The following is a 13069-nucleotide window of genomic DNA, read 5'->3' on the forward strand; positions in this document are numbered from 1 at the left end:
CAAAAGCCCAGGACAACTGTGAATTATTAAAGCCACAGTTTTTCCACCTCCTGCTGCAAACTATTATAATAAACAATTTGCTGTCAGAACAGATAGACATCTCCTTGACAGAGAACCTGCACAAGGCCTTAGCATCTCAACTCCAAGGCTGCACCTGTGAGCATCCCTTCATTCACAATGCAAGTTCCATCAATCAGGATGGCATCACATGGGAGAGAGAGCTTCTTCCCATCTAAAAGAAACATGTCTCCAGGGACTAAGTAACAAGACTCCAGCTCTTTGCAACCTGTAGAACAATACAAAAATTAAGTTTACTTCTGCACAAGTTCTGGGCAATTAAAAAAAGTCACACACAACATCACTAAACTTCTACACTGCATGATTTAAGGCCAGTGCCTCAGAAACAACACTGGCTGAAAAGCAACAGCGCAAAGATCAGCCCTTGTCTAAACATCTCTCTCCGAGTGGGTGTCTTCAGTCTCTTTTGCTTAGTGTCCATAAAATACTCTGATCAAGAAAACCTATCCAAGGCCTTTACATCTCCCATCAGACTAGCAACTGCCCATCTCAACATCTTTGGGAGGTAAAATTAGCTATAAGCCCTATTTTATGGGCAAGGAACTGAGATGCAGGAAAGAAAGTGCATACCTCAGTGGGAGCCATGTATCTACACTCTTTGAAAATCGCTTACAAGCTACTTGACAAGTTACCTGACAAGTAGCCTATAGCAGAGCGGGGAAGCAGGTCTCGGAAGGCCAAAGTTGTTATCTAGTTGCTTGTTTGTGAAATTAAATTTTCCAAGCTGTTCTCAACTCTTAACACAAATTACTAGGTTCACCTGTATCATTACAGATGTCACAGATACAGATGATAATGATACATATGCATCATTACCGCACTGCATAGGCTGCCCTGCCCGCCTCACCTCCCTCTGCCCCATCTTCCCTGCAGCTCGCCCTTCACGTTTCAGCAGTAGAAATCAACAGGAGCTGTGCAATGCCAGCTTTATTTCAACACATGAGTTAATTATACAAGCTGGTGAGGAAAATGAGACGCAGATGACTCACCTTCGCTCTTCGTACAGACTGTAACCTGGACTTTGTTATGCTCCTCAACAAGGTCGTGCAGCTTGGTAGACTGCTGTTGATGGGAAAGCAATTGCAGTGTTGAAACACCAATACTCAAGTGAAGCAGTAGGTTACAATGCAGTGACCACGCTAACATCACAGAAACTGAACTCTGCTGAGTTATCCGGGGGAGGTTTCACATCCTTTGCTAGAAGTCAGGATGAGAGTTCATTGAGTTAACCTAGAACAAGCTGCCATGGGAACATGGACATGATTTTCTCTTTGCTTCCCATTCATGCTGCTGTATCTCCCTCAACCTTCAAGGGGCTGTTCCTGCTTCACGCCAGATAGCTGCAAAATTGCTATCTGCAATCCCTTAGTAGGGGGTTTCTTTGTGCTCAACACTGTTATCCTTGCTAGGAGGCTATCAACAGGACAACAAGTTGTAAAGGGTATCATTACAAAACTACCATTGCAAGAAGAAAAACAGAAATTCTAATTTAGCTGGGTGTCTGTGTTTTGCCAGTTTTTGCAATCTAATTCAGACAATTATATATCCTGAGATAACGATGAAGTCAACTGTCATTGCAAGGCCATTAGAGAGAATGCCTTATCTTGATTTAAAAGTTGCAGTTGCAAAAAAAAAAAAAAATCCCTGAGTGTGGATTTCTTCATTAGTATTGTTCATGTGAAGATGTCAAGCCAGTTTGAAGAATATCCAGAGGCCCCAAACGTAATTCTTCCTGCCAAAATTGTCAGTCACACAATAAAACCAACTTTGCCAAAGAAAGCTGAACGGACCATATCTGTTCTTTGTGCTCTGCAATACCAGGACGGACATCAAGAGTTTAGGTACAAAGGTGTGCTTAAAGAGATGCGAGCATTTGTTCAACATGGGAGTGCTGTCATCCTACAGATATTAGTCAGAGATACAAAACAGTGATGTGCAGCCAACACACCTGTGCTGGCAAAAGCCCCAGCTATTCACAAAGCCCTCGCTGAAAGCAGTGTGAGGCAGCAATCAAGGCATGCCCTTGGCGGGGCAGAGGGTGCGCAGGACTGCCTCATCAGCACCGCACACCCGTGAGCACATACTGCACAACGTCCTGTGAGTCCAGGGGCCCGGGACCTATGTCAGGAACATGCTGTGTACCTCTACCAGCCCAAGGTAAAGAAGAGCTGATTCAAACAAAAGCCAGCTCCTGGAAAGGCAAATTATTGCCTCCTCCTGGGCAGCACTTCACAGAGAAGTCTGTATACCGCCTTATCAAGGAACATTTCTAAGGGCTGAATCTTGCCCTTCCCCAGTAATTCAGTGCAGGAGGAATTATTTTAGCAGTGAATTTGGAGGCAATATGTGAGCCATGCCTGGCTCTGAAGCAGCACATGAGCCTACCAGACAGGTCAGCGCACCCCAGAGCTGCTGTCCCTTCAGCCCCGCCACCACCTTTAATCACACCACGCTGACTGCAGGAACTGTAATTCTCAACGCTGTCTTCTAATCTTTGTATTTTTCCTGAAGACTAACAAAAAGTTCACCACTATTCTGGAAGCCCCAGTCAATTTTGGTTTTAAATCTTAACAATACAGAGAAATGTGATACCTAATATCCAGACCTGAGAGACTAGAATGCTGCCTGCCAGACTCCTGTTCCTATCTCTCTTCCCTGTCTGTACTTTCATCCAAATAGTTTCTCTTCTTTTCCCTATTATATCCTTTCTCCATGTGATTTTTAACTTCCCTGCATATTTGAAGTGGGTTCAGAAATCAAGGAAATGTTTTCCAATTTCCCAGAAAAAGTGTTCTGCAATTCCAGCAGGAAGCACCAGGAACCTCTTCTGGCTGCAGGAGGATGTTCAATGAGCAGGCAAACGTTGCGTAAGGCTCAGCTCAGTCTATTTGCCTTTGCCATAGAGACTGAAGGTTTCAGGTTTACCACAGGTGAGTGCGTTAGGTCAAAAAGTGAATGAGCTGAGACTATCACAAAATTCTTTCAGGCATCTGTATCCATGACAGAAGTGTTGAACAAATTTGAGAAATAGAGTCATGTTTCTCTTTGCTTTTAAGACCCATTATTTGGCAAACCTTAAGAGGAGTAAATCCTCCTGAAATTACACTAAGAACCAGACTCACAGATATAGTCCACCTTCATAAAGTCTTACAAACCCCAGGTATCAGACTTCAATCTTCTTTAATTCTTGGGAAGATCAAGACCCGCAGGTATGACCTTTTTAACTCTTCTATAGCAATAAGTCCATAGTAATACAGCAGAATACACAGCAATAAAAAAAAGAACCACAAAGAGCATATAAATATCTACCTGTGCCTGTGATAAGATGAAATTGCTAGCAGAGTGTAGGATGGGGAGCTGGCAGGCAGACTCACCTGTCTGAGGTCGTACACGGTTAAGCCAACAGAAATGATCGACAGGATTATGATGGCCATAGAATATTCAATGTAGCCTTGGCTCAGCCACAGAGTGAGGGTGAAGGCTTGGAACACATAGAAGGGGTTTAAAATCTGCAAAAGCAAGTGTAACACATGTCAGGGGACAGACATAACGCATATCAGGAGAGATCAAGTGTGGAAAGAGATGAGTACATTTCATTACAGAGTCCTGGGGTCTTAAACACTGATTTAAAGGGTTGTTTTTCCATCCCAAGGCAGCATTCTTTCATGACTTTTTAGAGAGTTAATATCCTTCAGGTCTGAATTTACCAGCTTACACGTGGTTTGTGATGTTTGTAATTAAAACTGTTGCTAACCAGTTACTATGCAGCAGTGACTATGCTGGCAACTTAAAGTCAGACTTAAGGGACTTCAAGTTGGTTGGTTTCCCACCATAGCCATCTAACAAAGGTGACCTTAACATTTCAGATTCTAAGTAACTCCTACATAGGACACACCACCCAAATGGGGGGGAAGACTTAATTACGCTAAAAATCTTTAAGACTTAAGAAAGCCACTATGAACATATTTATTTGGAAAAAGAAAAATGGTAAACTAATGGTCTGTGGGGCCATCAGTAATCAGTTGTACACTACAGCTGAAATGAAGGCTTGCTTTCCTTGTACTTCCACACTTCTAGTTACTCTACATTGTGTCAGCCTTACAATACCAGTCATCACTTTAATGTGTTATGTTAAAACAGGCCACAAGCCCCAGTGAAGTCCGAGAATATAATTTTGGTTATTATGGTATCTAACAACAGAATTAGATGAATTTTGTCAGATTTGCCCACCACTTGGCTTGTCTGAAGGAGCCTGCCAACTTTTCTGTAGAACTGGTATAACCAAAATAGCCACTGAAAGAGCTTTCTCTATAAAGACTGGAACTGAAATGAATTATTCATCTGACAAATTGGGTCCCTCAATGAAAATTTAATCCTTTCTTCGACATTCACTAGGACAAAGAGACAGACACTAAATCAAGGTGCCAGCCTTTGGACATTGAAGCCGTATTTGGACAGAAATACCACAAGCTGATGGGGACCAGTCTGCCTTCAGGCATCACCATTAATATTTCAGACATGAAGCTTCAGCCTTGGATGGAAGTGCAAAGGTCAAATTAAATAAACTTTTTAGAGTGCTACACTGGAGTTTTCTTCAAAACCATCTCCAGAGGGCACTGAAAAGTTGGTAACATCAAATCCTACCAATTCCAGGAGCCCTGGAGCTTTTCATGTATTTTCTAAGGTTTCACACAAACTCCACTTAAAGTTCAGACACAGGCTAGCTTTGAGTCCCAGCATTCATAGCTCTTTGCCATTTTAAAGATGTTCATGTAGCATCCTTAATCCATTAAAGTGAACACAGATGACATGACAGTATCCTGTATGAGAAGCCTCTGCTTGCAAGTTGGCAAAATATACGTCCAGTATTTCTATATGCAAACTCAGCAAATAACCATCCATACATGTCTCTCCTCTTATTTACAAGATGTGTTTGTTTTGTTCCCTGTAGAAGAACAGTCTTGCAGTGTGCCCTTATTTATGCAGGAAAAAATTTGTCTTGTGCCTGTGTCATAGGAGAAAAGGAAGCTACTAGGTGAACAAGGCAATTATAAAATAGGAATTTTGCAATTGTTTTCCTCCATTCTAAAGCACACTCCCAGTTTACACTGCTGTTGAGGCCACAAGCAAGCTTGTACAATGTTTTGTATTACTTTTGAACTGCTAAAACAAGGCTTATGAAGAGGAACAAACGTGACTTAGTCGTACCAATAAAATTTTCACTGCAGATATCAAGAGCCTACATGAAAGGACAGAGTTACTGATGTGGCTGTGTCAGTCCTAGCAGTTGCAGAAAGCATGAGCACTCCAGGTGCATGTTAGTGCTCAGTCATGAGACAAGACGTCCCAGCTCATGGGAGATGTTCAGTCATGCATAGGGGACTACAGCAGAGGAAGAGGACATCAGTCCTCCACATTCCTGCTCCCCAAGAAGGGATACAGTCATCATAAGGGAAACATTTAACCGTTATAAGTATGCAGCACCAAGCATCCTCTTAACTTCATATTCTTCCCTGTAACCTTCTGCCAGGAAGGTGTGCTAATAGCCATGAAGGACGTTCACCAACTTTCCTCCACGGCTTATGCCTATGAAGCATCAATCACCCCACCCCAGTGTGCCCAGGTAAAGTCTTCAAAACACTTCAAACCTGTCCCACCAAGTACTAGTCTGACCTCTAGTCACCAAGACTAGTCTGACTAGTTACTGACCTCTTTAAAAAGTAACTTCCAAATAGGACGAATTTCAACTTTGATGGCATTAGGCCCACACACCAGCTGCCTGTAGGAAGGTAGAGAAGATTTCCTCATGTTACAGCTTAGTCACATAGGGTAAGACTTCATGTGGAAAACTGTACACCCAAATAACATCAGCACTTCTCTAAAAATGTCCCGGGGGCACCACGTGGCTGAACTGGACAAATAAACCTGTCAGGAAGATACTGTATCGGAGAGGACTTTACACAGAGGGAGAATTTTACTGTTTCCTGGCTGAGAACTTGTCAATTTGCTGCTAAGATCTGTGATGAGCTTTCCAGAGGGCTTTTAAGGAGAAAAGAGCAAAGGAAGCCAGTCCTGGATTGCTGTGCCCTGAACCCCAAGTGGAACTGGTGGCATTTTCCCCAGACTTAGCCTGGCATCACTGAGAAGATAATGAGCTCAAGGGTGTAAGGGATATTGATTTTGCACCTTTCCAAATGTCGCCCATGCAGTTTGCACTGCCTTACTGCTGAGTATCATGAAGCTCACATGAATTCAAAAGGAAGGACTAATAGGTCACACTGTCACAATTAGCTCGCACATCTACTTATATGTAGACCATACCTGATCTTCTGTTCTTCCCTTGTCAGGCCAGCTCCAAACTTGTGGTGTATGCTCTGACATGTGTTGCTGTCTTCTAATGAGCTAGGATAACAGGAGAAAGTTCACACAAGGGAGTCCTCTACCACCTCTACCAAAGAGGTCTGTAAAAGGCTGTTGACACTCACCCAACTTTCTTGAATTCTTTTACAGAAAAGTCCCAAATATAACGGATTTTCTGCACCTGGATACATCTTATCTGCAAGACCAAACAGGAAAAACTCCATTTGCCATTCAAGGGAAAATCATCTCACTGCTACAGAAATGCTTCCCCATGTTTTAGGAGAAAACCTGAGCTTATGTAAACAGTATTTGCAGGAAGATGCTGACAAAGCACCCTTGGGAGCCTCTGGATGCTGTGACTCCTATGTTCACCCACCTCCTCCCTGACACCTTTCATTTTATAGATGATTTACCTTTAACTGTGGCTTCATTACGGCTCTGTTTATGACAGAGTCTTTATCAGCTACCAGACGACCATCTGAGTTACTACCAACAGGTAGTGCCAATGTGGACAAATCAATCCAGGTCACCTTCTTCCGGGTGTATCTCTGGAACTCATCCTAGAGAAATAGAGCACAGTTCAGTGGCAAGCCCAAAATGTTGCCTGTGATATAATGTTTCCTGACTCTGGGAAGTATATATGAGATTCCCACAGAACTACAGTACTATGGCACTATTGCAATCACAGCAACTGTAAGACCATAGTAACAGGGATGCTGGTGTTAGTGTTTTAGTACCAATCAGTAATGCATTTCAAAGTCAGTCTCGTAGTCATCTCCCTTTGCTTTGGTTCATGATGCAGAACAAATTGAGAAAAGATGAAACTAAACCAGAAGAAGTGCTTCAATAGCTACTGGATTGATATTCAGTCTGCGGAATCATACTAGAGCTACTTGGAAGTAAAAGCTTTCTGAAATACTCCTGGTGTGGACATTGAGTCCTCAACACAAGCTGCTTCGCACTACAAAACTCCTGCAGTGCTGGGCACATCCATTGCCAAAAGCAACTCAGCTTTATTGCTATAATGCATTTGTCAGACTGAATTGTCCTTTAGTCAGTCTAATGTAACTAGTTACAATGAGCAATAGATTATTCATGTAGTGGTTTGAGTGAATTTATTTTAGGAATATCATTGGAACGCTGAGCATTAAGTGTCTTAAGCACTTGCTCTGCTAGAATTGCATTGAGATTTAATTTACAGTCATGGAATCGTAGAATATAACTAGTGCCTGAAACTGAGCTCTCTAAAATCCATCTCCTCAGCACTCTCCAATAACTTTAAAGCAGAAAGGCTGCTAACAGCCACAACTTCTGAAGAGGATCCCTCTGCTGAGGCCAGCCGGCTGCCCATGCACATAAATGGAGGGAAGAGGCAGAGCTGTTTCACTGAAGATACTGGCAGAGGGCAGCTGCTGAGGCCTGTGGATGTGCAGCAGCAGCAATGCCTGAGGTCTGCTTGGTGCCCAGCCTTCAGGCAGAGTAGCTGCGCTCTTGTTAGTGTAAAAACGGTCTTTTCTGCAGTATTTCAAACTCTGCAAATAAAAACTCTTGGTCTTCTGAAGCTTCGCTCATCCCAGTCGCTCCACTTCCAAATGTGGAAAGTGTCATTACCCCGCTACCATCATGCAAAGACAGACAGGCTGACCTATCTCTGAAAACAATAGGTTCTGCAAATAACAAAGAGTTAAGAGGGTTCACCTACTGTTGTTCTAAGCAGAACAACGTCTGCTTCTTCCAAGCTGCAGCAGATGCAGTTTGCCCACACATCCCACTCTGGCTTCCAGTAAAAGAGCAGCAGCAGAGCCCCACAGGACAAGATGTATCCAGCAGTGCAGAAGACCCTCCGCCAGCCTTGGGTTTTGTAGCCAAATATCTCCTGTACAGCAAAGAGAAACCATCCTTTGTTAACAAGTTTGACCTTGGCATTTGTTCATCAGGAAGCCCAAGCTAATTGAAAAGAAAGGCTGGTGACTGAAGTCCTCCCTCATAGCCGCTCAAGCTCATTTTTGGAAATGGGAGTTTGCTGATTGATACAACATAGTTAAGAATACAGCAGAGCTGCTGTAAGGAGGATGCTGCTGGGATGCTGCCGACAGAGGAACGTTCTCACATCAGCTCTCCCAGGATTAATGAAGAGTTAACTCCAGTCTGGACCTTTTTCCATCAAGACTGCAGCTGACCCATCACGGTAACACTTCTCTACCTGCAGTGCTAGCACCGAATAGCCCTGCCTGCCACTGAGGAGGATGTCTCCACGCAAACTTAGTGCTGACTGCTGAAATGTACCTTGCAGCAGGGGCACAGAATCTGTCTCAGGGAAAGAAAACTGCCAAGCCCGGAGCAACTCCTCTGGGGTATCAGGTACCATACCTACTGGTATGTTATCTTCCACCAGGCACACCTTATCTTGAAAACAAATATGGAAGGGCTTTTTTGCTCTGTAGACTCTCTTCCTCCAATTTATTCCCCAGGTCATCTGTCATCTTCCCCACTTGCCCTTTCATTTTGATAGCCCAATAGTCATCTATCCAGTGATGCTCCATTGTCTATGATTGCTAAATCTATAGCTTTAGTTTTTCCCTTAAGAAGAACTTTGGATTTTTGTACCCTTTGATTCACTTTAAACCTGCCCATGAGGCTAAAAATAACTTTAAGGACTTGGCATAACTCGATCCTTCTCTTCACAGCAGATGCTTTCCCAGCCCTCTCAGCACCCTGCAGGGCATGAGTGAAGCGGGGAGATGCTCAATCCACAGCTGGTGGCTCACAGCACCCAGAGACGCCAACCCTTTGAACACATCACCCACATCCATGTGGCCACAGCTCTCACGACAGTAGGTGGTAGGTGCCACGCTGGCCCTGCAGCCCACACCCACCCCCTCAGCAGCTGTGTGTCTGTCCCTTTCTGCTTCCCCACAGGCACCAAGACGGGAAGGAACCCAGGCAGCCCCCACAACGGGACTCACTTCGTGCCACCCATGCTGTGGTAGAAGGACGACTGGTGCTTTGCAGGACAGAGCTTGCAACAAAGCAGACTCCTTCAAGAGGGCTTGTACAAACAATTTTACTGGTTCAACTTCAAATATAATTTTCAAGTGATTTAGAGGCAATGTAATAAGCACCTATTGAGGTTTAAGAGAGGAGTTAACTTGATTTATCTGAACTCTGATCATAATCAACATAAACTAAGCTGAAATCAATGCAGCTCAACTGAAATAAAGATAATCATGCAGGCCTTATACCAGGTTAGCAAAATCCATTCCAAACCAGCTCTCTAGCCTTTAGATGTGTAGCCCTGCTGTATACAAAATATTATTACTTCAGAGGCCACAGAAGTTTAAATCAATAACTACGATGGTGTTTTCAGGGTGGGAGGACAAACCACAGTGTCCACAACTAAGGAAATTCAAGGCGATTTTCATCTGCTTGCCTTTTCATAGCAGGATTTTTATAAAAACACTCCAAATGCCAGCTTGCAAACCAAGGAGCCTGTTACAGGGGCGTCTGGAATGACAAATGTGTGTGGGACCACAACTCATCCATCACCCACAAGGGACTGGAGAGGATCAGTCTGCAGCCAAAGGTGGGGAAAAGGCTGAGGAAGAGCTGTGGCATTAGGTCTGGACGAGGGCAAAACTGGGAGTCACCCAGTGAGAGCATTTGGGGATTTCTAGCATGAGCCGAACATGGGCTGCTGCCAGCAAGTGGGGTTCTACCACACAGCTATATGCTAAGCACTGCAACTGAGGAACCCAGACATGCATTAGACATGTGCCATGCTTTAAACCCAGCTGGCAGCCAAGCACCACGCAGCCACTTGCTCGCCCTCCACTGCACAGGGAATGGGGAGGGAATTGGAGGGGTAAGGAGACTCACAGGTTGATATAAAAAACAATTAAATAATTGAAATAAAATACAAATAACAATAATAACAGAATATACAAACGAGTGATGCACAATGTGATTGCTCACCACTCACCGACTGATGCCCAGCGTGTTCCTGGCAAGCAATGGCACAGGACAGAGAATCCCAAAACCACAGTCCTGGAAGTGAGAGCATGAGCTTCCCGGCCCACACGCATCTATATACTGAGCACAATGTTGTATGATATGATATATTTCATTAGGCAATTTGGGTCCGTTGCTCTGGCTATGCTCCCTCCCAGATTCTTGTGTACCTGCACACTAGCAGAACATGGGAAGTTGAAAAGTCCTTGATTTCTTAGCAACTAAAAACATCAGTATAATTATCAACATTCCTCTCATACCAAGTCCCATTCTGAATCAAAAAGACTAGTACCCAGCCTGTTCTCAGAGGATACACACTGGGCATTCACACAGGACCTAGGAGGAAGTACTGAAGGCCAGAGCTGAGGGAACCTGTGTTCGTGGCTGATGTACCCCACTGAGCCTGCCTGCAGTAAGAAGAGTTCTCCAAGAAGTGCAGCAGCTGGAAGCAAGGCTGCTCCAGCAAACAGGACCACAGGAATCTATATTATGAAAAACATCCCTTGGCCTGACGCAGACTACCTTGCACAAGGCAGACTGTCAGCAGCATCCAGGGCAGAGTCAGGGCCCTTCTCTGCCAGCAAGGTTACAGCCTCAGGCTGGATGGAGCAAGGGAGGTGTCTCCTGGAAGTGGGTGCAGCTCATCTGAGGTACACAGACTCCCAGCTAAAAGGCTGCTTGCGGCAACAGCATCACTCCACCCAGCCACCCAAGCCCTCCATCCTCATCAGGGACTTGGCATCCCCACTGCTTCTTAGGCAAGCAGAGGCGGGCATTGAGGGCCACATCCACACACCAGTGATCCACAGAACAACACTGTCTGTAGCAATCAGCAGGACATAGGTGATCCCTAGCTGACTTCTTACCTGCCTCCCACAGCAGATTTTTTATTTTGTGCTGAACCCAGGCTGCTGCAACTGGCCTGAGCTCCCTGGCCTGAAACAAGTTCACACGGGCAGCAGTCAAATCACAGCAGGAATTTAGTGAAGGCAACCAGGAAAGCTGAAGCCCCACTGCTATTAGTAGCCTTGCAAGCAATCCAGAGGTGCAAGGTGTGCTCTGCAGGGCAGGATCTCTCCCACCTGTGCATGCCCTGAGCACCTGCATTCCCATGACAGAGGCACCTTCTCTGTCCCCAGGGTTTGGCAAAGAGTGACACTGAAGAAGCTGGGAAGCACCTGCCAGGAGCCTCTGCTTGCAGAGGACAGAAAGTCCTGTCCTGGGGGTGTGTGCCGCTGTGCTTCCCGTACACACAGCACATATATATCTCCTGCAAATGCAGGAGTGACAGGACTGTATTTTACACCTGTGCAGAGGCATCTACTTCCATGCCCACTCTGTGCATGGGAGATATCTGGATCCCAGTTGTTCCTTGCACAGAAAGCTAATGGAGAAAGTCTTACTCCCACCCTCATCAGTTTCTGTGTAATCACTCCATGTTAGCAGGAAGGGTTTCCAACTCACTGTGTTGCAAAGCACTAACTTAGTGCAGCCGTTCCAGGCTGCTGCACATAATCAGTAATCAATCACAATCAAAGACAGAAAGATTCAATTAACATTTATAAAAACCCCTTGTAAGGACAGAGTAGCTCCATAAAAGCTGCTGTAAAAGAGTGAGAAATAAGGGATTCCTACCATGAGAGCTGCAGTAGATTTTGGTCATTTGCCCAATCTTCCTAGACCTGGAAAGCAGCAAAGATCCTTACTTTTCAGAAGTGATTTAATCACTACTTCAAACAACTGTCCAAGATGAAACTCATTTGTAAGCCCCTTTCCTATGTCTTGCTTTCTGATACATGGTGACCCAGTAAGGGAAAGTGTACCCATTATTAGAGATCCTCACAATTAGGATGGAAAAAACAATGAAACAGCGGGAAAAGGGACACTGCTCCCTGGCCAGATGACTTCTGGTGGGCAAAGAGGTCTCTTCCATGTTTTGTGCTTCTGAACTGAAGTCATATGTTTCTCACTTAACCCTTAATTTGCCAAAGTCATCAAGGAGCGTTGAAGAGACAGCACCTGGATGGGGAGTGAAGGTGAAGAAGCAGAGGAGGCATATCCAAAATGGGCATGTGGGAAAAGAGGCGCACAAGGAAAACAAAACCCAGCGCGGTCCCCCACTCCTTACCAGCTCATTTTCTTCATCCTTGTTGAGGAGCACACAATGATCCTTCCAAAGCTTTTTCTCCATCTGACCACGTTGTTTTCTGTCCTGGATGTCCTTGTTGGTGGGGTCAAGCAATGTTGAATGCAGTTACTGACTTGAACTCAGGCCAGTGTTAAAGTCACTCTCACCATGGTCCTGTCTGCTGCCTTTGAAAGTCTCACAGTGCACACGCTTCTTATTAGGCTCCCAGGAGAGGGAGGAAAATCCACCCTCACGTGTAAAGCCCTTAAATGCCTGGCTTATGTAAGACGTGTGTTTTTCCGCCTCCTGGCTTTGCTGCATTCACTGGGGTGGGACTGGCTGGGGCAGAGCTCTGGTGGCCAAGGGAGGGAGGGCACCCGTGACCCTGTGCTGGGGAGACGGCTCTGCGCAGCGCTCGGAGGGACATCGAGGCACATGGCAAGGAGAAGGGTTGGAATCCCCACACAGAGCTGACCCCAGAACAGCCACCCTAGC

General features: G+C 45.1%; 1 protein-coding gene across 5 annotated transcripts in view; it reads right to left on the reverse strand.

Moving 5' to 3' along the window:
• The window catches only part of ATP13A5 (ATPase 13A5), a 34221-nt gene extending 21379 nt beyond the window's left edge, over positions 1 to 12842 (reverse strand). For 2 of the 5 annotated variants that reach the window (XM_026855039.1, XM_026855038.1), the window contains exons 1-9: positions 12575 to 12840; positions 8141 to 8314; positions 6852 to 6998; positions 6564 to 6634; positions 6400 to 6480; positions 5788 to 5857; positions 3453 to 3587; positions 1068 to 1140; positions 155 to 286 (exon numbers count right to left, since the gene is read on the reverse strand). In XM_026855039.1, coding sequence (XP_026710840.1) covers positions 155 to 286; positions 1068 to 1140; positions 3453 to 3587; positions 5788 to 5857; positions 6400 to 6480; positions 6564 to 6634; positions 6852 to 6998; positions 8141 to 8314; positions 12575 to 12637 — 946 coding nt within the window. In that variant the 5' untranslated portion in view covers positions 12638 to 12840. Of the gene's footprint in view, positions 1 to 154; positions 287 to 1067; positions 1141 to 3452; positions 3588 to 5787; positions 5858 to 6399; positions 6481 to 6563; positions 6635 to 6851; positions 6999 to 8136; positions 8315 to 12574 lie in introns of those variants that run through there. The other 3 variants (XM_026855042.1, XM_026855041.1, XM_026855040.1) reach the window with 3 other exon arrangements.
• Between the last annotated feature and the right edge of the window lie 227 nt (positions 12843 to 13069).

This window comes from Athene cunicularia, assembly GCF_003259725.1.
Source record: "Athene cunicularia isolate RWA chromosome 9 unlocalized genomic scaffold, athCun1 chr9_part1, whole genome shotgun sequence".
NCBI classification, from domain to species: Eukaryota; Metazoa; Chordata; class Aves; order Strigiformes; family Strigidae; genus Athene; species Athene cunicularia.